The sequence below is a fragment of the Nansenia antarctica genome (assembly GCF_963989245.1).
Source record: "Nansenia antarctica genome assembly, chromosome: 3".
Taxonomy (NCBI): Eukaryota; Metazoa; Chordata; class Actinopteri; order Argentiniformes; family Microstomatidae; genus Nansenia; species Nansenia antarctica.
In genome coordinates, this window is record NC_137688.1 from 37,524,040 (window position 1) to 37,549,221 (window position 25,182).

Here is a 25,182-nt window from a genome sequence, read left to right on the forward strand (position 1 = left end):
ACAAGTCTATTGCACAGACTTTTTATCAGTGCTGCTACATCAATGATTTGTTAGATGCAAGAATGAGTGATCAACAATCAAGGAAATGGCCCTGCGGTAATTCCATTAACATCGCTAAAGGACAATCCAGGCTTATTTTGATAAATCCTGTGAGATTTATTAAAAAGTCCAGCGAGAGTCTCGCGAGATTGACATTTAACTTGTCATCCATTTTAACTTGCTATAGTTTTTTTCATGGAAATTCGTCAAAGTTCTCCCTGTAATTTTGAAAGGTAATACTCTTCCTGATTGCCATGTCAATACTTGACTGATGAGTGTTGTTGTCAGAGTCATGGTCAAGACCAGCCTGAGGAGCATCAGTAAACTCTGTGGTCGTAGGGGCAGTTTCCTCATCGTCATTCGACCCCGAGGCTGAACTGCTACTCCAACCACCATCGTCCTCCCCGGGCAGCACACTCTTCAATTTGGAGACCATGTCTGTGAGAGAGAAACCGATGTGAACCAGGTTTGGGTCTTTACAGCCGAGGATCAGCTTGTGGTAACTGATTTGGCATCGGATCGCCTCCCGTTTCTGGGCATGGCTTGCCCCCTTTAACCGCCCCAGCAACTTGTCGACATCTTTCTTGCACTTGCAAGACCCGCCGTTTTTCTCGACGGCAGCAACGATTTCCTTTCTGTAAGTATAGTCGTCGGTTGCCGTGGCAACGGGATCTCTCCTTGTAATTCCAAACGACTTTGCTTGACTGCTCTTCTTCCTCTTCTTCCTCTTCTTCTTGCCTTTACGGTGATGCTTTTTTGGCCTGTCTCTCTTTGCACGTGCGGACCTCTTGGCTGGTGGTGGAGATTCATCACTCTCAGACTCGCTGGACGACTCCTCGTCTTCCTCAGTGCAGCTACTAGACGCTAGAGGTTTAGCGGACTGATCTGGCCTTTTCCTTTTGTATGGGTAGGCATGACCGAAAGGGTATTCCGCCATCAAGGTGGAGAACGTGCAGGTCATCAGCTTCGTGGAGAGCTCCATATGGGGGTTTTGACAGTGCGCACCTCCAGGCAGAAAATCCGTCAGATTAGCCTCAGTGACCGAAGCGATCACTTTCACCATCTTCTGCAGGCAGACCTTTATCAAGTCAACATGCATGTTCCCCGGAGCACAGAATGTGAACACGCCATGAAACGTCTGCTCTTGCAAAGGAACCTGGAGGAACACATTCGCGTTGTTCTCCGGCTGAAGGAGGGACGACGGATCCTTGGCCCACTCCAGGAGCTTCTGGTAGAGGCAGAGTATGTACTGGCTAAAGAGTGAGTACTCTCCCCCGCTCTTCAGCAGCTGCCAATAAGGACCTAGTATTTTGCAGTAGACGATGGCAAGAACGCACACAAGGGCCTTTATGATGTCATCGTTGGCGTCTTCGGTGACGCTCTCCAGGATGATGTTGTTCGGACTGTTGTCGTTACCCAGCAACAGCAGGTCGGAGAAGAAGAGGGCGATCTCGCCGTGGTGGTGGACCAGCCCGGCTGCCGCTTCAAAGTAGTTGTTGAACCGGTTAGATCGGTTGACCGCCATCTTGGACGGGTTGTTTTTCTCGTCGCAGAACGCTATCCAGTGTCTCCTGTAGTTGTGCTTCACCACGGCACGAGGGCTCAGGATATCACAGGCCATGTGGATGAAGCGTGATGTGTTGCTTTCAGTGAAGTTCACAAAACTGCTGAATTTCGTGAGTCTGTCGCGGCCGAGTTTCTCCCCCATCGATGCCACGATCTCATTTTCGAAGCTCATTATCTGTTGCTCGATGGCGTCATGCACATCAACAAGAAAATGGGCGTGGCAGTGTAAAAAATGCAAGGGAGTGGCTAGTGAGTGGTGATCTTTAAGGGATGAGACCCTCTCGTCAAATCGTTTCATGGCTGCATTCTCTTTACACGTCAGGTTATACTGGTTCTTGAGAAGATCGTGGGAAACCTGCTTTGAAGCGTCCGTTTTGCCGCCGTACACACTCGACAGCTTTTGGACAGAGAGCATGGCGATGTCAAGCAGTGTTAAGGGTTCTCCTTTGCTAGCATCAGGATTCTCTACCGGATCAGCAGAGTTCAGATCCACAGGAAGGCCTTCATTACTCCAACATTCCTCCTTCACTTGGACCATGGAACAATCATTGTCTTCCTCTGTTTGATGTGGCGTTATGGCATAAGCCTCGTCTTCCTCCTTGATGACCTTAACTGCTGACTTGTCGCCCCTCTTTGTCATGCGTTTTTTCACAGCGAATCTCTTTCCTTCGTCGTCACTGGAGACAAGTTCAAATGGACTTTGCAGAAAGTGTTCCATCTTTGCGTTTCTCCTTTGTCTTCTTGTTTGGTAATTGCGATAATGCAGTCTGAATTTCTTCAGCTTTTTCTGGAGCACTTTGCTGGCTTTCTGAACATTGCCATTACCACAGAACTGGGGGTTGAATTTTCGTAGCCAAGAAACCAAGATGATGGGATCTATTTTTTCCCTGATGACAAAGTTGCTCAACTCCAGTATCAAACCATTTGTTACTTCAGTAGACTCAGCTCGCTCAGAGAAATCTGTCTTCTCCAATAGATCTGCTCTCCCAACTCCAATGCTGTCACATATCGGCCCAACAAATTCAAAATTCACATTCGACTCGAGGAAGGTTAGCCTTGCGTTGCCTCCTAAACTCAAAGTTGTAGCAATGCCTCTCTCGATAAGACAACGGAAATCAGCAGTCTGATACATTGGGAATATCTTTTGAAGCCATTCTACAACAGCATCCCATTTCAGTTGCTTGTCCTCTTTCATTAGTCCTACTTGAATCAATAGTCTGTTTTTACATGGTTTTTCCAATCCCAGTTCTGCCCCAGTCTGCGATCCCAAAAAGTCCTCCAAAAGCTTCCTGAAGTTTTCATCCCCTGAAGGAAATGATACATTGTTACAACTCAATTATAAGAGACGAGACCGTATTACATTGTTACGACACAGTTGTAAAATGTGTTATGTTGATATATGATGTTATGACAATGTAATACACAACCGATTCTAACAAGGCCTAGATATGATTTAGCACTAAGTAATTAATAAATATGTAAAAGTGGTCATGAGGATTATGACATTTTGAACAGTTTGAAATAGAATTTGAATATTCAGTAGTACCTTATTCATTATACATACAAAAAAAAATACACAAGAAAGGATCACCGGCAGTTCTGTCTAAACTACAAGGTGCATACTCACTCAGTTCAGCATCCACAACGGCAGCGCTTCCACTCAGAGTGAGGTCTTGTTCCTCCTCCATGGCTGTATGTCAAGATGGATTTGCGAGAGATATAAATATTCAGAACCTCTGGAGTGACGACATGAGCTACAACATAGAGGTTAGACAAAACAATGTCAACCAAAACAAAAAAACAAAAACAAGCAATAAACAACAAAACTAACATTAGCTACTTCTGTTATACTGATGCATCATAATTACAGGGCTGCCAAGTCTCACGCAATCACCGTGAGACACACGCATTTCAACCAGTTCTCTCGCTCTCACGCCGCATCTCTATTTCTCACGGCGAGAAATAACAATTTGTTTTACCGGACATGAGTTTCGTGGCATCTTTCTGCACGCGCGTTAACTTGAGTCTGCAGTCGAAGCGGCAGGCGAGCGCTGATGGAAGAACCTGTGTTCACGCGAGCTGCAAGAACGTAGCAAGCTGTGTTGCCAGATTGGGCTACTTTTGGTCACACTGGACGGGTGGATTCGGCAGCTTTTAGACCGGTTGGGCTGGACATTGTCAATTCCGTCTGGCAACCGTGGTAGCAAAATATGTGCATACATTACAACATCGTATCTGGTAGCCTACTGGACTGGGTTGCACCAATTTGGCGTAAGTCTTTACTAAATGCATTTGTTTCTCTACTGTAACATAACCAGGTACATTAATAATAATTGTTAAAGGAGCATAGTCTACTACTTGCTACTGAGATGCTAACCCGACGGATTGTCCGGTTGATTGTCCGCCGTGCGTCCTAGTTTGATGTGTTGCTGTTGGTTATATAAGATCCGTAGTCGTTGGTTTGCTGCATAATAAACATTTATTGTGTTACTATGTGCCATCAATGGCTTAATCACTGGGACAAACAATAACAATAACAAACTTAGCGCCCTTGCGGTCAAACCTATTTGCCCTTCCGGGGTCATCACCTGACGACAACAACAACAAATGTGCTACCTGATAAACACCTGCCTCAAGTATTGTGACAGCGCCACCCCATGCCCACACAGTGAATTACAACACGTATCACAGGACCATATCTGGCTCCTACAATAGTAATAATAAATAGTAATTGGGTCAATGACGTGACGCCTACTTTTTCTGTCCAACTGAATTTTTTACCTTAAAAAAACATAAAAATACATAAAAAGATAACATGTATGTCTAATACCTTCCCCATATACATACCCACTCTAACTTCTCCAAACATTTTAGTTATTGGTAATTTTTCAGCTATCTGAAGTGTCAAAACATCATCTGGGGCGACCGTCCAGCCTTGACTTATATTTGGACAACCGGTTTAAAATCACTTAAAATCAATTTAAATATATCCCTCGCCCTATTTGGCATAATTTCTAAAGTGTTTTACATTTATTGACAAAACTATGAAGCATTTGCACATATATTTCCATCATAATATACAAACGAATGTTGTCTGAATATGTTCATTTTATGAAATATCATCTCGGGCGACTATCAAGAAAACACAATTGTGGGACTTTTATTTTGAAACCACCTCAAGGACAGATGTTGCATCCGCCAGCCACATGTGAGGGACCCAGAGAAACAACTGGCAGGTTAGTAAGTCTCTCATATTTGCAAATAAATCTCTTTTTTAACTGCTGTCATGTACTTGCCACTTTTGGATATCATGTGGGACGACCCCCCCAAAACTGTGAATACGTTTTATCTGCAAATCTATATTGTTATGATAAATTTGATAGTGACATGTGGTAAGAAGTAGCTAGTTTGGTTTCTGTAGCTAACTGTTAGCCTGTAATATTTGACTGAACTTGAAAACATCATCTGGGGTGACCTAGTATCATGTGGGGCGACCACTGCTGAGTGTCTTACATGATAGATATACGTCCTGTATTTGTAGTTTCTGTATATTTATATTTTATTAATGATTTATATACATACAGTTCTTTGTTTTAGCATAACTCTTTGTATACTTTAACACATATTTGTCTAAATTTCAGTCATTTTCCATTCCTATTTAGGAATTAACGTTTCTTTTTGATTATTGTGCAATCTTATGAAAGAAATGTAAACATTGTATAGCATGACATTCCATTTAGGTAATTGTAGATGTATTAGTTATGTTTAACTAGTTTAACCTATTTTCTAGATGGCACCACAAACAAGCAAACAGAAGACTGCTCGATACAGGCAGCGGGTCAACGCAGACCCTGCAGCAAGAGCCGACTATCTTGCCAGGAAAAAAGAAAGGTAAAAAACGATAGGTAACATGCAGTAGGCTATATCTTTCTCTGGTGTATTTGAAACTGTCATGTTAGTAGGATTAGGAATGATCTTTTCTGTAATATCTTGAACTTAAGTTTGTATGTAATTTTGGCCACCAGAATGCTTCTCGCGTCTCGAAGCTGACTTGCCAAGACTGGGTAAAGTTCAGAAATGCCTGGGGGCTCTTTATAAAAATGTACTTGAACGTCATCTTTAACTTGCACGTAAGCAAATTTTTCTAAATGGACGTAAGCATTATTTATAAAACGGGCTGTGCTTGTTTAAAATTGCGTACGTCTGTCGTACGTACTTCCGTCTATAAATAACAAATATACTTGAAATTGAACGCAGGTGAATGAGCTTTGTATTTACGCCCTGTGATAGCGGCTCAATTATAGAGGCTGAATTAAGCCAAGTGCTATAAATAGGCTTGATTGAGGTGTTGAGCAGCACCTTTGACGAGTTCACACGATGGTAGACAAACAAAAGAAGAGAAACTTTACTGAGGAGGAGATCGACTGTCTTATCAGAAATAGACGCGCGGTCGCAAACGCACGCCCCCGAATTCCCCCGATCACATCAGGCAGGATGCGGCTGAAGGAGGGCTGGGATATACCCGACTGCCTTTATCACGCCTCAATTTAGAATGATTACACCATACAATAGCCTAATGGCATATAAAGGAAGACTGAAATACAATCATAAACATCAGTTCCCTTTAAATCTTGAATTAAACAAATTTTCTCGGCTGATAACAACATTGTTAATTTTATTACGAGCCACTTTCACTTCGCATGAATTACAGTTAAGTAGGCATTAACGTGTTCGAGTGCGGCTCACATGCCTGTAATAACTTTGCATAACTAGTAGGTAATGTGCGTACGTCAAGTCAAGACCTGACGTAGAGCTACGATCGTTTCCACTGTCAAATTGACTCACGTTGAAATTTTATGATTCACTATTTTGACATGGTTTTCTACGTACGCCAAGGGTAAGATCACATTTTATAAAATGGGGAAATAAAGGAACGAAAAGAAAATGGAAGTGACAAATGAGAATGAAATGAGAATAGCAAAGACAATGAAATTACTGTAACAATGAAATGGAAATAGCCTAGTTTGTTAAATGCTGATGTTCCTAAACATTGTTTTAATGTAACAAATGATCCACTGCTCCAACCAGCCTGTGTTGTAGGTCATATATGGGGAACTGATACAACTGTGTTGTAGTTGTTTAGCGTTGATTTCATCCATGCAACTATGTTGGTGTTTATTGTTTATTGACTCTATAGAACAGTGTTGGCGTTTCATTTTTATTCCATACATACAACTGTTTACTTTTTATTGACTGAAATTGTTAATCCCTGTTCAATGTGACTACCAGGGTCCACAAAAGTGATGCTCCTTAACCCTCTTTCTCTCTCTCATAGATTGACAAAACCAAAGATGAGATGACAAGGACATGAAAATGGACATTTGTGAAATGTTTGTTCTTGAAGAAGTTCCTGAAGCATGTAATGTCCATTGCACTTTAACTTTTTAAATGTTTAATGTTTTTAACATTTGTGATATTTGAATGTTCCTGACGAAGCTTAACATACCATGCGTTTCACGTTTTAAAACTTTTTAGTTCTGTGATATTTGAATGAATTGAAGAATATTTTTGACTTGACCACTTGAAAATATTGTAATAAAAACTTTGTTCAGTTTTCTTTCGTCTGAACTGTATTGTGTACATTTCAAATAGACTTTTAACTGCCTGCAGTTTTCTCATCATTTGGGGCGACCATCTGTCATGTGGGGTAACCAACGATTGGCAATAACTGTACTAAATTCAAAATAGAATATCCATCAGTTTTGACTCAAATATTAATCAACTGTATACCATGCTTAAGTGGATATTATCTGTACACATTTTAAATCAGTTTTATGGGTTTTAGAGCGAAAATTGGTATTGTAACTGCATTACAAGGGAGACACTGCCATTATAGAATAAACTTGTCAAATCGTGGTTCACAAAAAATGAAAGGGCACACAAGCCTGTCTTTCTTAAACTGTTTATTTAATTACTGATACTTGTTAAAATATTAGTAATGTTGAGGAAATATATTAATTTTTCGATAAATTACGGTCGCCCCAAATGACTTTTTTTAAGGCTGTGTCCTATTAATTCAACTTTAATTAAAAACACTAAAATCTCTTAATTTTGAGTTTTTGCATAAATGTATATGTACACTACATTCCAAATGTTTGAACAATGGCCAAATATATCCTTATTTTTAGTATTTAAAAATTGGCCTGTTCAAAAGTCTTATCCGTCAATGACCCAATTGCAATTTACAATACAACAATTGGGGGTCCCTCAAAAAAAAAATGGCCGCGCTACGCGCGCACAAGATCAACCACCAAGGCCTCATTCTGACCCAGGAAAAACCCTGGTATGTATGTAGCCTACTGTATAACCAGTGGTGTAGTCTACGTGATACGCAGGACTACGCCGTATACCCACTAGGAAAGGCCAAGGATTTGCGTATACCCACTAGAAAATGCGAGAGGATACACGGCGTTTTGTGACAGAACTTTCACACTTTTATTCATAAAATTCACCCCGTCTGTGTTACGAAGCACTTACTTCGAACTTTCTAACATGTTTGTTATCGCATAACCAGTCGTTCAGAATGCTAGTCTCAGTATTTCCCCTACAGAGCCTTGGGGTGGGCGGGCAGCGAATTTGCGAAACCTAGGATGGTAGGGGGAGGCAGGGCAATACCGCTACCTGATTGGTTGGCGAAGCACTCCCTCATTGGCTGGCGAGTCTCTCGTGTCCTGCCTCCCCTTACCATCCTAGGTTTCGCAAATTCGCGGGCGGGCCAGACCTCCACACACAGCTTCGTGCCGCTGGAGAATGGTTTGGTTTTGGTTTTGTTTTAGCGCGAGAGAGTTTTTGCAGGGTGAAAGCTCTGTAGAAGAAAGTAAGCAAGTTGAAACGTTAGCAAATGTAATTACTGTGTTCTGACAGAGAAAGTTGGTTCAAATTAGTCGTTAACTCGTTATTATTGTGATTAGAAAGTGTCTGATTATAGTTTCATGGTGTGAATAATAGTGTCAAAGAACTAGCAAGCTAGCTAGCTCAGAGGTGATTAGATGAGCTAGTCTGCTGCACACTTGCCAGCTAAAGAGCTAACTGGAGGCACTTTATTATTTTACTTAAAGTAGATATACTATCTTTCTTATTCTGCTAGAGTTGGGCTTTATGGTAATACCATAATGGCATATACAGTACATGGACAGTGGATTGAAGCATTGGAACAAACCCTCACTCATTGGAAATGTCTGTTTTTTGTAGTTGGACATATGATTTTCTTACAGGTGAGAGAGTAAGTAAAGACAGCATCTGACTGCATTGCCCACAGCAACCCAATATTCAATTAGAATGATGTTATGATTTGATATGAATTCAATGTATACCTCTTATTAAATTATAAATACTCTGGTTGTTATATTTGCCTTTTGGTTGACAGCAAAAGAGGGAGAGAGGAGGATAGAGAGGGAGAGAATGAGAGAGAGCAGGATGGTGTCGGCACACCAGAGAGAGAGAGAGCAAGAACCAGGTGAGAAAGTGGACAGGTAGTCAAGACCACATAAGTAAGTAGCCTTGAGAACCGATGGTTCTCGAGCCTAATGGCCCATAGGGAAGGAGCCTATCTCCTGTTTCTGTAGCGTGAGGCAGCTTGATGTACAAGTACAGTCCATGCCACCCCCCCCAAGGCAGCAAACACCGGTGTAGATGCATACTGTATGCATAAGTGAGTGTGGTGGTGCTTATGGGGTGTCGCTACGCGCTACGGGACAGGTGTCGCTCTGACTGGGAGGGCAAAATCACAGTATACCCACTAGAAAAAACTACACTACACCACTGTGTATAACATGATAGCCATCTATGAGCAATGCACTGTATATAAGACGATGACCAAGGGTCTTTCTGCTGCTGACCATGGGGCTGAGTACTGTTGATGGGGCCCAATTTTCTTTTAGAGTCTGTAGGCTACTGTATTTGTTCATTAAGATTTCATAAATATGATATATTGTCTGAATTTTTGTCTTGTTTTATAAAATGTTAATTATTTTCATTTCTTGTGCTGGTTTATTATGAACAACATGTAAAATTGCAGGAAACTAGGACAAATAATTGGGTGGGAGAGAGGGGCCGCTGCCGCCAAAACGTGCACAAAAAATCTCACTCCAAACTTTTGGTGAAACTTGGCAGCCCTGATAATTATATGAATAAATGAGAAAATAGAAATGCTGTTTTTAGAAACAAAATAATGATACTACTACTGGTGCAGTGCTAATATAAGCTGTGTGACATAAAGTACTTAGGTGCTTGCTAAGCTAACCACATAACACAATTGGTTCTAAGCAGGTTAGACCTATATGTTATATCTCAACGCTTGGAAGTAATTTGCGATCAGTTTTTCTAGCATTGGCTAGCTAGCAAAGCTACCACATTTAGCTACTCTGGAATAAGCTCGCTGCAGGGAGAACTCACTCAGAAAACAGAGAGCATTGGTTATCATTAGCATAGCTAGCTTTTAGCCAGCATGCTTTTCTCTTCTGTTTCAATAGCAACTTTTTTTCTGATAATATACGGCATTTTTCTGCATATAAATTAACACGTTCCACCACCTACCCTGTTTTCGTTTTCTCCTAAAATTCTTGGCAGCTTCAGACAAAAGTTTACAAATGAGGCAACCAGCATTGTCGTTGTTCTTTTTCTCCTCTCCCGGCTCAGAATCATTGACGTGACCTGATTGGATAATGTTCTGGAGGGGTGGGACCAGTGTGGCAATTTGACCAATCTGGACCTTCTGCGTTTGAAATGCATTGTGGGTTTTGTTGCATTGTGGGTCTTGTTTGCTAGCTACAACACATTAGCTAGCAAACAAATTAGACGGAATGAATGGTGTTGCTACTAATATATCCAACAGAATAAGAAGTTGCTACTAATATATCCAACAGAAGAAGAAGAAGAAGTTGCTACTAATATTGTAATTAAGTAAGTCCTAAAAATATCGTCTTGTGATTTTGTTGTTGTTGCGAAAGTAGAGCTAAAAGCAAGCTATTGTGTCGTGATGCTCAGCTGTGATTATGTTTGCGTGCGTTTCAACTAGCGCTACGGCACCCTACTTTCATTTACTTGGAGGGCAAATGATCAGTTTTACACGGCTTGGAGGTGTATAATAATAATAATAATTAATAATTCATTACATTTATATAGCGCTTTTCCGAGGCTCAAAGACGCTGGATATGTATACCATATCCAGCCAGCTTGATCAATGAGAACATTATTATTTGCTAATGCTTGCCTATTATTCTAGCTAGTCTCGTCCTCCTAACGAGACAATGAACGGTAGGTCTACCCAGAGTGGTATAGAGTAGAATAATACGGAGTCCAGGAGGTTACAGAGGATCTCTTTGTTAATTTCGTGTCCACGAAATAGGCTAGTCATTTGTTGCCTCAAAATAGGCTACTTAATTCGTGGCCTCGAAGTACTAATTTGTGGGCTCCAGTGATTACTGTTTTCATTTATTTGTGTTACAGACGTGGATAAGTCGGGATTTGTGTCCAGTGCTTTTGTGGGCTAGGTGACCATTGGAGACCTATTGAAGATGGAGTCAGGGGACGGTGCTGCGTCTTCTCCTGGCATGTCTGTCAGTGCCCCGTCTAGTGGACCAGGAGGGGCATCAGTGAAAACTGATGCTGCTAAACCCAAAAAGAAGTCTGAAGTAATTTGCACCCCAAGACCTGGCTATACTGTACAGGAAGGTGAGGACATGCTTCTGATCATAGCCAACAGTAGCCAGTATGACAATGCCTGGGACCCAGTCAAGAAAGTAGGCAAGAAGAGGAAAATCAAAGGAAGAGCGAATAACACTCGGGCTAAGAGGAAGAAGGTAGTCAAGACGAATCCAACAAAGAAGAAGCCACTGGTCAAGCACCTTTCAGAGGAGGGGTTGGACAGATGGGGTCAAAGCTTACCTGTGGAGGTGTTAGTTAATATATTTAAGTTGGTGGTTCAGAAAGACGGTGCTGTACCATTTTTGTGCAGGTAATGCATTTTTTGGTGCTCATCTCAGTGTCATTAAACTCATGTAATGCACATAGATCATAGTTACTGCCAAGTTATCAATTTAAAATATGTTTCTTTGTCCTTTTAGTTTATTTGAACATAAAATAACTATTAAAATATGATGAAGTAAATAGATGCAGCCTAATCCACCAATATATGGACATCAGTAAGTCAAACACAACACATACACAAGGCATATACCACTAAATCAATAAATAGGCATTTCAAATCTCTGGTGATAGAGGATGATATTTTGCTTTCTGTCCCGCTGATGCAGAGCGGCCAGAGTATGCCATCTATGGAACGCTGCAGCAGCCAGTCCAACTCTCTGGCGGAATGTTTCTGTTGGCCACTGCTGGTTAGAACCAGGCAAGACCCAGTTACCTGAAACAGAACTGAAGATCAGGAACACCATCAGCTGGCTCGCGCAGAACAGGTCAGTGGCCTATTGTTTGGTATGATTCCATCCTGGTACAGTAACTATGAATTCTGGTAACTTCAACTGGGAAATGTTGGGTTGTCTTATGGATGGATATCGCATGCTCCTACAACTTTTCACCTTAAAACACCTCTAAGTGTGTACAGTGTTATTATACATGTATGTCTGTTTTTCAGGTTCTCTCAACTCAGAGAGTTTTCCCTTAATCACTGGAAAAACCAAGTTGACTATGTTGTAGAGGTAAGGCTACATAATGTCGTTTTGCTATTTCGTGCCTCCATTAACAAAATATGTTCGTTGTGCGATACTTGTTCTACATTTCAATTGGATCAAGGCACTTGCAAGCCATTGTTTTTATCATCCTTTATGTTATGTCAAATGTTAAAATGTTTCCAAATAGGTTGTGTCCCGGTCCTGCCCTCACCTACGCTCACTCAAGCTGTGCTTTTGTACTGGTGTAACGGGGAAGGCCTTCCGGAGCCTTGCAGACAACTGTCGCTCTCTGGATAGCATCAACGTGCAGTACTCAGAGGTAGACCAAGTAGTGTGTTCACAAACATGTAATGGATGACACACACACACACACAGCCAAACGCACACGCTGTTGTCAAAATATTTAACAGTCTGATACTTTACCTGGCGGTGGAGTGATTTTTAGTCTTGACGAATCATAATGTTCACTACGTGTTGGTGTTTTTGGCTACTCTGAATTTCACAGACATTCATTGTAATAGGACTAGAGAAATGCTTTGTGTTATAGTGGATAGATAGATCTTTGATCGTTTTCTATTGTTGCTACAGGTGCAGGTTGAAGCCCTTCTCACCTACTTGGGATCCCATGGCCGTCAGATTAGACAACTTCTGTTTACCCACGGGTGCAGAAATTACAGACTTCTCGCTGCCATCTCTGTAAGTTTACCCTTCTATGAATTCCTAATTCAGGAGACCTGAATGAGGATGAGGATTTCAGTCTCTACCCACTATCATTGAATCATCATTTCCCTCGTTGACTTTGAACTCTACATGTGATGGTCATCTTTCAGTAACCGACTGTCATTTGTTGGATAAAGTAGTTTCCATGTAGTAAACTACTTTTTTCCAAGTAGCTTTAGTATAGTTCAGACCATATTTCTCTCACGGGTAGTTTTAGTATAGTTCAACTTCTTTCCTTGTTAAGTAATTGGTAATCTAGTTAAATATATTTTCAGAATAGCTTCCCCAACACTGATTTTACAATACTTTGCATTAGCTAATTACCCAATGAACTTGATAACTCTATAGAAAGGATGCTGCCCTGAGTTACAACTGCTGGAGATCAACACAAAGCTGGACGACGGATACTGCGAGCTTCCCATCTGTGTCCAAGCTCTACAAAATGGCTGTCCTAAACTGCAGGTATTGTACTTAGGATTGACCCACCAGACAGAGACAGTGATTTTTCTGTTTGTTACCATGACATACCAATACTTTTTTAGTAGTAGATTTTGGTACTAAAACATCCACTGTTGTTAAATGTTAATTTGGAGAGTAACAGATCAAGTAATTGAAAGCAGGATGCACAGGCATAAAGGCTTTTAAACATACATTCATTGTATTGATCACGTTCAAGTTCAAAAGCTTTATTGTCCAATTTTAGGGTAAACATTTTCATTTCTATTCAGTTTCCATGGCTTAAAACAGAACAACACACCATGGTTTTATATCTGGGCTTTTACCAAGGGTGGCTGGTAGTGTACAGCGTGAAAGACAACCGACACACATGAGGTTCTCTGACAAGGACAGTAGAACCTTTTGGGTTCTATAGTTTCTAAGGGACTGAAATATTAGCCCTTTGAGAATAGAATAGCATTTAATTAATGAGGTTGGATGAATCCTGCTTCAGGTCGCTTTGGATAAAAGCGTCTGCTAAATGTTCAAATGTAAAATGTAACACACCACCTGAGCTTTACTTATCTGTTCTTGTTTGTTCCAGACCTTTCGGATGCTGAATGTCGTACCAATTCCCAAAGTGATGCGTAACGGGTCTGGCGCCGTCTCTGGTTTCCCCTTGCTGGAGGAGCTGTGTTTGGCCACCACCTCTATGTCCTACATGACCGACCAGGCCCTAGAGGACATTCTCTACGACTCCCCCAAGCTGCGTGTGCTGGACCTGAGAGGCTGCTCGTGTGTTACATCAGCTGTCCTTACTGGTCTCCCTTGTGAAGGTATTGTTCTATGTTGTGTTCTATAGGGGCCATACCCTCACTGGGTGGCTCTGTACACAGCGATATGAATTATAGAATAGCAGAGATGTTCAGTTGAATGTGTACATGCTTGTTATCCTGCTTTACAAGTCCACAACACGACAGGCATGTTCATCCAGACCATTGTTAATACAACATGTGACCTTTAACCCTAAATCAAATGCATGATATTACTTCGTCTCTCTTGCTACCTCAGTGGTTACTTACCAGGAAGTACCAGTGACGACACAGATTATATATTCTAAACTCACTTGCTGTTCTCTGTGCTGTTTTTTTATCAGAGCTTGAGTGTCTGTTCTGGGGCCTGCACCTCAACAAAAAGGCGTTGGCGTCTGCATCCTGGAAGGGACTCCATCTGCTGACCCAGAAATGGAGCAGTACCTTGCAGGAGCTGGACTTCACAAACCATCTCTCCCCTGAGGATGACTTGGAGAGGGCCATGGCCAACCTGGCGCAGGGAACAGGTGCCGGCTCCATACGGTCGCTCAACCTCAACGGGACCAAGGTCACAACATCTGCCCTCAGGTAGACCACATCTGATTCCAACCTCCACCATTCAACTGAAAGCTCATTATTGGGGAAAACTACTAATGAATCCAATACTTTTAACTTAAGATATTGTGTTGGATACGTCTCCTGATTTGGTTTATCATAACAAGACAAAAAAACTACTACTACTTTGAATCACAACACTTGTGACCTGCCCTTAATTATTTACATTTTGTACACTAACCATTTAGCAGACACTTTTATCCAAAGCGATTTACAATTACAGATTACATGGACAATCTCCCTGAAGTAATGTAGGACTAAGTGCCTTACACAAGGGCACACTAGTGATGGTGTTCCCAGGTGGGATTTGAACTCATGACCTTCTGATCACCAGTCCAATTCACTATTCACTACCTACCCCTATTGCCCTCTACAGCAACCACTCAAATCAGAAAACTTTATGTTTTCTGTGTTTTGCAGGTTAATCATCGGCCAGTCTACAGCTCTAAACTACTTGAGCCTGTCCTCCTGTCGCAACCTTCCCAGGGGACTCAAAGGAGTGCATCATGGCCAAGAGGATATCCACCAGCTGCTGGGCAAACTGAAATAAGCTATTAACTAGAGATGCTCCGATCAGGGTTTTTGGTGCCGATCACTGGAATCAGTGATCTGCCGATCCGATATCACCGATCACCGATCACAGCGTCAAAAATGGGAATTAGAACATTGTATATTAAGTATTCAAATGAAATTAGGAGATGAGAAAGTATCATGAATTGACAACCATCTGTTTTATTGAATTCACAACCACCTGTAGCTTACTTCAGGAAAAACAAATAAAATGTGAAAATAAAAATCATAATAAATAAAATGTACACCGTCACATCAAATGTGCAACATTTCACTCGAATGAGAGGAACTAGGGGCTCTTAGAGAACTTGGAGCTTATAATAATAACAATCACAATAATGACCATTCATTCATTATACTGTAGCTTTCCTGAGGAACAATAAACATACCCAAACTAAACTGCAACATAAACAGGCTATAGCCAAATATAAAATACAGTTTCAAGTCAGTCAGTTTCAAGTTATACTTAGGAGGAGATAAGTCAGCAATAATCAATAAAACAAAAAAACAAAACATTGCACCTAAGGAGATTTCAGACTCAAACCTTACTTCTGATTAAGCAGCATCACTGGCAGATTAGCCTTGAGAAATACAAGCATCTCAGCGTTTTTGGCACTCAGCCTGTTCCTCTTATCATCTAAAATATGTCCTGCTATGCTGAAAAGTCGCTCGCTATCTACACTTGTGCAAGGTGCACAGAGGAAGACCTAAAACTTGCGCGCTAATAGAGCTTCGGCGCTCTCGGAGCGAATCGACGAACGCAGCAAATGCCGTATGATATTCGTGGTATTGAAAGACCTTGCGTGCGTTCCTCCGCAAGGTATTTCTTTTGAGCAGACATTACAAACTGCATATTTGTTGTCTCTTTCCGACATTGTGTAATATTGCCAGACTGGCGACGCCATTTCTCTATGTAAACTGGAAGGCGGGGGGCTGTGATTGGGCGGGTGGGTTGGAGGTTTGTGGCGGGAGGGACGTGTGGGAGGAGGGGGAGGTAGGGGACTGCTGGGGTAAAGGGAGATTGGGAGAGGGGGGCGACGAGGTTTCTACTGGATTTTTGTTATTCTATTTCTCTTTTGTTCATTTGTTACCACTCCCTTGTACCCTGAAGAAAAATCAATAAAAAATTGATCACAAAAAAAAAGAATATATACTCAATATAGCATTCATTTGAGTGAGATGTTACTTTGTAAACAGCTTGGCTGTAAATTGTTTGCATTCAGTTTTTAGCAGACGTTACTTAACTTGTAACTGTTCTTTATGTGGTTGTCTGCTAATTCTGAAATTCATTATGGACAATGTTGGCAAAGGCAGATGTTGTAATGAAGTAAAAAAAAAAAAAAGGATTCCTCCAACCAGCTTGTCATGCATTTCTTTATTTCAACACCACATGTTTTTGTTTTATCTCCCCCCCCAAAATACTAGTAAATTAAAGTAAATACTAGTATTTTCAACGTGTGATTTATCATGATTAATCTGATTAATTACAGAATATTGTGATTAACTTGATTAATAATTTTAATTGATTGACCACTAATTGTTATAAATGTTTACAAGTATTGCGGCAACCCTCTCTTGTCTGTGACCTATGGTGAGACTCAGCACCATGGACAGCTCCCATTCCGGCCTCAGGGCAGAGTAGATGCAGGGAAACCCTCCACCTACAGCCATGCAGCTGCCCTGCATCCCCCGATTAGTCGAGTAGCCCTGGGAAAACAGGTGTGGGAATTTTGAAAACTTTTATCATCACCAACACTTGAGTATATATGTTACGGTACATGTGGGAATACGGTACATGTGTGAAAACTAGGGTTAGGGTTAGGTGCTACGGTTAGGATTAGGGGTAGGGTTAAGGTTAGGGTTAGACATGCCAGCATGTACCAAGTCACCCTAGCACCTAACCCTAACCCTAGTTTTCCCACATGTACCATATATACATACACATATTCATATATCAGTTTGCATGTCACACAATGTGAGACACAAATATTCAGAACCTCTGGAGGGACGTCATCAGCTACAACATAGAGGTTAGACAAAGCAATGTTAACAAAAACCAACAAGCAATAAACAACAAAACTAATGTTAGCTACTTCTGTTATACTGATGCATCATAATTATATGAATTCTATGGTGCAACCTCTAAGGCTGTTTTCCCTGGATAAATGGTTTTTAAAAAAAGGTGAAATGTTGTGAACATTTGAGACAAAATTATAAATAACATTTTTTCATATAATATACGGCATAACACCTACCGTGTTTTCGTGTTCTCCTAACATGCTTAGCAGCTTCAGACCAAAGTTTCCACATGAGGCGACCAGCAGCATTGTTCTGCTTTCTCGAAGTCTATCCAGCTGCAGCCGGACCAATGTGCACCTTCTGCGTTTGAAATGCATTGTGGGTCTTGTATTAGATAGCTAGCCATCTGCTATAGCTAGCCACAAACATTTAAGGCGGAATGAATTTCTGAAATACTTGTTGGTGTTGGTAATAATATCCCGTTTTAATGAAGTAAGTCCTAAAATGTCGTCTTGTGATTTTTTTGGTTGCCGAAGTAGCTAAAGCCAGCTATGTGTCGTGATGCTCAGCTGTGTTTATGTTTGCGTGCGTTTCCACTAGCGCTACGGCACCCTACTTGGAGGGCAAATGATCCGTTTTACCCGGCTTGGAGGTGTGTATACCATATCCAGCCAGCTTGATCAATGATGAGAAAAGTATTATTTGCTAATGCTTGCCTATTATTCTAGCTAGTCTCGTCCTCCTAACGAGACAATTAACGGTAGGTCTACCCAGAGTGGTATAGAGTAGAATACTACGGAGCCCCGGAGGTGACAGAGGATCTCTTTGTATCTCTTTTGTGTCCACGAAATAACTAATGTGTGGCTTCGAGTGATTACTGTTTTCATTTCTGTGTGTTACAGACGTGGATAAGTCAAGAGGTGTGTCCTTTTGTGGGCTAGGTGACCATTGGAGACCTATTGAAGATGGAGTCAGGGGACGGTGCTGGTCCTGGCATGTCTGTCAGTGCCCCGTCTAGTGGTTCAGGAGGGGCATCAGTGAAAGCTGTTGCTGCTAAACCCAAAAAGAAAAAGTCCAAAGTAATTCGCACCCGAAGACCTGGCTATACTGTACAGGAAGGTGAGGACATGCTTCTGATCATAGCCAACAGTAGCCAGTATGACAATGTCTGGCGCCCAGTCAAGAAAGTAGGCAAGAAGAGGAAAATCAAGGGAAGAGCGAAGGACACTCAGGCTAAGAGGAAGAAGGTAGTCAAGAGGAATCCAACAAAGAAGAAGCCACTGGTCAAGCAGGTTGAACCGGAGGCCACTGCTCACCTTTCAGAGGAGGGGTTGGACAGATGGGGTCAAAGCTTACCTGTGGAGGTGTTAGTTAATGTATTTAAGTTGGTGGTTCAGAGAGACGGTGCTGTACCATTTCTGTGCAGGTAATACATTTTTTGGTGCTCATCTCAGTGTCATTAAACTCATGTTGCAGTATTACATTTTCAGTCGTATGTCATTTAATCTTTCTGTCTCATCTCATTTGTGTCTGAAAATTGGACATTCAACTCAAAATATTGATCATAAAATTAATATATTTGGTCCTCTGTGGCTCAGTTGGTAGAGCATGGCGCTAACAGTGTGAGTTCGGTTCCTGGGACCATATTGACAAATGTATGCATGCAATGCAAATCCCTTTGGATAAAAGCGGCAGCTAAATAGGTTGATATGTATAATGTAATGCACATAGATCATAGTTACTGCCAAGTTATCTATTTAAAATATCTGGCTCTTTGTCCTTTTAGTAATAATAAAAAAAAAAATATGATGATGAAGTAAAAAGATACTGCCTAATCTACCAATATGGACAGTGCATCATCAGTAAGTCAAACACAACACAAGTAGGCATATACCACTAAATCAATAAATAGGCATTTCAAATCTCTGGTGATAGAGGATGTATTTTGCTTTCTGTCCCGCCGATGCAGGGCGGCCAGAGTATGCCATCTATGGAACGCTGCAGCAGCCAGTCCAGCTCTCTGGCGGAATGTTTCTGTTGGCCACTGCTGGTTAGAACCAGGCAAGACCCAGTTACCTCAAACAGAACTGAAGATCAGGAACACCATCAGCTGGCTCGCGCAGAACAGGTCAGTGGCCTATTGTTTGGTATGATTCCATCGTGGTACAGTAACTCAACACAAATCCTGGTAACTTCACACAGAGGTGAACTCAGTGGTTGGAAGGAAATGTTGGGTTGTCTTATGGATGGATAAAGCATGCTCCTACAACTTTTTAATGGTTCACTTCTGACAATTTCACCATGACAACACCTCTTTAAGTGTGTACAGTGTTACTATACATGTCTGTCTGTTTTTCAGGTTCTCTCAACTCAGAGAGTTTTCCCTTAATCACTGGAAAAAACAAGTTGACCATGTTGTAGAGGTAAGGCTACATAATGTCGTTTTGCTATTTTGTGCCTCCATTAACAAAACATGTTTGTTGCGCAATACTGCATTTCAATTGGATCAAGGCACTTGCAAGTTATTGTTTTTATTAATCTTTATGTTATGTTAAAATGTTTCCAAATAGGTCGTGTCCCAGTCCTGCCCTCACCTACGTTCACTCAAGCTGTGCTTTTGTACTGGTGTAACAGGGAAGGCCTTCCAGAGCCTTGCAGACAACTGTCGTTCTCTGGATAGCATCAACGTGCAGTACTCAGAGGTAGACCAAGGAGTGTGTTCACAAACATGTGTGCCACACAAACATGGATGACACACACAGACATACATACATACATGCAGACACAAGGACACACACAAACAAACGCACACACACGTTGTCAAAATATGTAACGTTGATACTTTACCTGACGGTGGAGTGATTTTTCGTCTTGACGAATCACAATGTTCACTACGTATTGGTGTTTTTGGCTACTTTGAATTTCACAGACCATCAATAATAATAGGACTAGAGAAATGCTTTGTGTTGTAGTGGATAGATAGATCTTTGATCGTTTTCTATTGTTGCTACAGGTGCAGGTTGAAGGCCTTCTCACCTACTTGGAATCCCATGGCAGTCAGATTAGACAAATTCTCTTTACCCACGGGTGCAAAAATTACAGACTTCTCGCTGCCATCTCTGTAAGTTTACCCTTCTATGAATTCCTAATTCAGGAGACCTGAATGATGATGATGATTTCAGTCTCTACACACTATCATTGAATCATCATTTCCCTCGTTGACTTTGAACTCTACATGTTGTTGTTCCTTTCAGAAAGGATGCTGCCCTGAGTTACAACTGCTGGAGATAAACACAAAGCTGGACGGCGGATACTGCGAGCTTCCCATCTGTATCCAAACTCTACAAAGTGGCTGTCCTAAACTGCAGGTATTGTACTTAGGATTGACCCACCAGACAGAGACAGTGAGTTTTCTGTTTATTACCATGACATACCAATAATTTTTACAAGTAGATTTTGGTATTAAAACCAAACTGGTCCACTGTTGTTAAATGTTAATTTGGAGAGTAACAGATCAAGTAATTGAAAGCAGGATGCACAGGCAAAAAGGCTTTTAAACATTCACTTCAATCACATTCAAGTTCAAAAGCTTTATTGTCCAATTTTAGGGTGAACATTTAAATTTGTTTCCATGGCTTAAAACAGACTAACACACCATGATTTTATGCCTGGGATTTTACCAATGGTGGCTGGTAGTGTACGGCGTGAAAGACAACCAACATACATGGGGTAATGGTGATCTAGTGGATAGTGAGTTGGACTGGTGATCAGAAGGTCATGAGTTCAAATCCCACCTGGGAACACCACCACTGTCCCTAAATTACTACAGGAAGATCTCTAATTGGAGATGTCTAATCTCTGTAATCTCTAATTGTAAATCACTTTAGAAAAAAAGCGTCTGCTAAATGCAAAAAAATATATAGCAAAATGTACTTCAAATGGTTCTCCAACAAGGACAAGTTGAAGAAACCTTTTGGGTTCTGTAGTTGGTAAGGCTTTTTGACTGAAATATAAACCCTTTGAGAATAGAGTAGAAGAGTAATTCCTTATCAGTTAATAAAGGTGTAATCACAGCCTTTAATGGGGTTGGATGAAGCCTGCCTCAAGTCGCTTTGGATAAAAGCGTCTGGTACATGGTAAACATTTAAAATAGAAATGTAACACACCACCTGAGCTTTACTTATCTGTTCTTGTTTGTTCCAGACCTTCCGGATGATGAATGTCGTACCAATTCCCAAAGTGGTGCGTAACGGGTCTGGCTCCGCCTCCGGCTTCCCCCTGCTGGAGGAGCTGTGTATGGCCACCACCTCCATGTCCACCATGACTGACCAGGCACTGAAGAACATCCTCTACGACTCCCCCAAGCTGCGTGTGCTGGACCTGCGAGGCTGCTCGTGCATTACAACAGCCGGCCTTACTGCTCTCCCTTGTGAAGGTATTGTTCTATGTTGTGTTAATAATAATAATAATAATAATACATTTTATTTATAAAAGCACTTTACATAAGAAATCTCAAAGTGCTACAATTAAAAACAGGAAGATAAAACAATAAACATTTTCTATTAAAAGGCTAAAAAAATACTCTATTAAAAAGGTGGGTTTTAAGGCCTCGTTTAAAAGCACCCACAGACTGTGGTGCCCTTAGGTGGTCATGGAGAGCATTCCACAGCCTGGGAGCAGCCGAGCAGAAGGCCCGATCTCCCATGGTGCGGAGCTTGGTCCTGGGGGTCTTGAGGAGGTTGGTGGCAGTAGAACGGAGGGTGTGTGAGGAGGTCTGAGGGGTATGGAGGAGTTCCTTGAGGTAGGGGGGGGCAGTTCCATGGATGCATTGGTGGGTGAGGAGGGAGACCTTGAATTCGATTCTGAGGGAGACGGGGAGCCACCCATTGGCGCACCCTCATCAGGATCCTAGCAGAGCTGTTCTGGATGTATTGAAGTTTCTGGAGGCAGCTACTAGGAATCCCGATGAGGAGTGCTCTACATGCCATTAGGGCTGCAACTAACGATTATTTTGGTAGTCGACTAATCTGTCGATTATTTTTCCGATTAGTCGCGGTTAGTCGTGTGGCTTTTCGCTGCGCGTAAATGGCGACGCAGAAGCATAAATCCGGCTTAACTAGCTATCTAACCTAACGTTACGCCAAGCTACAGCTGCTCACAGAGCTAGTTGATTGGCTAGCTAGCATTGCTGGCTAGTCTACAGACAGCTCACGTTAGTAGGCTACGCTTGGCGCTGTTTATCTTACAGACAGCTCGCTGGTGGACTCAACATAATTGAAATAGCATTCACTTATCAAGCATCATTCATGATCATCCACCATGACTACCTGGTATTTTAATAGCGACCACCCCTCACTTCATTTCATCTCGCGTTCTCCTGGCTTCAACATGGAAAACCCCTGCTACGTAACGTTACATACAAGCGCCTCTGTCTGTCACACGCGTGCCACAGGGCAAATAAATTAATAGCACAAACGCTCATAGCATGTACAGCCCTGTCCATGAGACGTTGTTTTCCAACATGTAACAGTAAAGCTAACATAAACATTACGACCCTAACAATATAACATTAGCCAGTTGGCTAACAACGTTAGCTAAAACTTACCCAGCTGATTCTTGCATGGCTCCCGTAAAAATAAAAAAATAAGAGTTTTTTTATTTTATTTTTTTATACGATTAGTCGACACTAAAATTCCACACCGATGAGTTTTTATAATCGACGTCGTCGATTATGTCGACTAATCGTTGCAGCCCTACATGCCATACCCTCACTGCGTGGCTCTGTACACAGCGATATGAATAGAATAGCAGAGGTGTTCAGTTGAATGTGTACATACGCACAGTGGGAGAAATAAGTATTTGATCCCCTGCCGATTTTGTAAGTTTGCCTACTGATAAAGAAATGAATGGTCTATCATTTTAATGGTAGGTTTATTTTAACAGTGAGAGACAGAATATCAAGCAAAAATTCCAGAAAAGTCCATTATATAAAAGTCATAAATTGATTTGCATGGATCGAAGGAAATACGTATTTGATCCCCTAGCAAAACATGACTTAGTACTGGAGGAGAAATGCTTGGTGGCAAGCACTGAGGTTAGACGTTTCTTGTAGTTGGTCATCAGGTTTGAGATCAAATACTTAGCGGGGGAAATAAGTATTGAACACATGTTCACACAAGTATTGAACACATGGAATGAAACAGGAAAAAAGTATAACTGAAATTAATTCAATACTTAGTGGAGAAGCCTTTGTTTGTAATGACAGCTTCAAGGCACTTTCTGTATGAAGTAACTAATCGGCAAAATATTTTCATAACATTTTCACAAAATATTTTCATAAAAGATGTGTTCAATACTTATTCCCCCCATTGTATTTCCCTTGATCAAGTACTTATTTCCCCTGCTGCCTGTTATGCCGCTTTATAAGTCCACAACACGACAGGTATGTTTTCATACATACATTGATACAACATGTGTCCTTTAACCCTAAATCAAATGCATGATATGACTTTGTCTCTCTTGCTACCTCATTGGTTACTTACCAGGAAGTACCAGACAATACAGATTATATATTCTAAACTCACTTGCTCTTCTCTGTGCTTTTTTCATTAGAGCTTGAGTGTCTGTTCTGGGGCCTGCACTTCAACCGAAAGGCGTTGGTGTCTGCATCCTGGAAGGGACTCCATCTGCTGACCCAGAAATGGAGCAGTACCTTGCAGGAGCTGGACCTCACAAACCAGCTCTTCTCCGAGGAGGACTTGGAGAGGGCCATGAGCCACCTGGCTCACGGAACAGGTGCCGGCTCCATGCGGTCGCTCAACTTCAACGGGACCAAGATCACAACATCTGCCCTCAGGTAGACCACATCTGACTCCACCTCCACCATTCAACTGAAAGCTCATTATTGAGGAAAACTATGAATGAATCCAATACTTTTAACTTAAGTTATTGTGTGTGGGATCTGTGTCTCCTGATTTGGTTGATATCATAATGACAAAAGAAAAACTACTACTAATACTTTGAATCACAACACCTGTGACCTGCCCTTAATTATTGTTATTTTTTATTTTTTACACTTTAACCATTTAGCAGACGCTTTCATCCAAAGTGACTTATAATTACAGATTACAGGGACAATCTCCTTGGAGTAATTTAGGGCCAAGTGCCTTACACAAGCCTTGTGTCAAATCCCACCCGGGAACACCACCACTAGTCAAGGGCACACTAGTGGTGCTGTTCGCAGGTGGGATTTGAACTCATGACCTTCTGATCACCAGTCCAACTCACTATCTACTACCCCTATAACCCCTATTGCCCTCAACAGCAACCACTCAAATCAGAAAATCTTATGTTTTCTGTGTTTTGCAGGTTAATCATCGGCCAGTCTACAGCTCTAAACTACTTGAACCTGTCCTCCTGCCGCAACCTTCCCAGGGGACTCAAAAGAGTGCATCGTAGCCAAGAGGATATCCACCAGCTGCTGGACAAACTGGAATAAACGGGAGCTTCATGTTTTTGGCTATGGCTTGAAACACACCAACACATTATGATTTCATGTCTGGGCTTTTACCAAGGGTGGCTGGTAGTGTACAGAATGTTTTGCTTTATTGTGTGTTGCTGCGTTGATTTGATACTGAACATTCATTTAAATAAGATGACCAAAATGTTGCTCTATGCTGATATGTAAATACTGCGGAAAAAACTCTATGTGTCTTTTT

At 41.5% G+C, this 25,182-nt stretch overlaps 2 protein-coding genes across 2 annotated transcripts; both read left to right on the forward strand.

Annotated features, from left to right (window-relative positions):
- The first annotated feature begins 10,497 nt into the window (after positions 1-10,497).
- Positions 10,498-16,364, forward strand: LOC308152842 (F-box/LRR-repeat protein 6-like). The gene is made up of 10 exons (XM_080525910.1): positions 10,498-10,566; positions 11,113-11,620; positions 11,919-12,077; positions 12,257-12,320; positions 12,481-12,612; positions 12,882-12,989; positions 13,362-13,475; positions 14,053-14,284; positions 14,605-14,848; positions 15,296-16,364. The coding sequence occupies exons 2-10, from the start codon at positions 11,181-11,183 to the stop codon at positions 15,423-15,425; spliced, it is 1,623 nt and encodes a 540-aa protein (XP_080382036.1). The 5' UTR covers positions 10,498-10,566; positions 11,113-11,180; the 3' UTR covers positions 15,426-16,364.
- A 1,470-nt stretch (positions 16,365-17,834) lies between these two features.
- LOC308153387 (F-box/LRR-repeat protein 6-like) lies at positions 17,835-24,981 on the forward strand. The gene is made up of 10 exons (XM_080526513.1): positions 17,835-17,956; positions 18,367-18,890; positions 19,434-19,592; positions 19,824-19,887; positions 20,035-20,166; positions 20,478-20,585; positions 20,719-20,832; positions 21,668-21,899; positions 24,077-24,320; positions 24,833-24,981. Exons 2-10 carry the CDS (start codon positions 18,430-18,432, stop codon positions 24,960-24,962), a joined length of 1,644 nt encoding a protein of 547 aa, XP_080382639.1. The 5' UTR covers positions 17,835-17,956; positions 18,367-18,429; the 3' UTR covers positions 24,963-24,981.
- Positions 24,982-25,182: the final 201 nt, after the last annotated feature.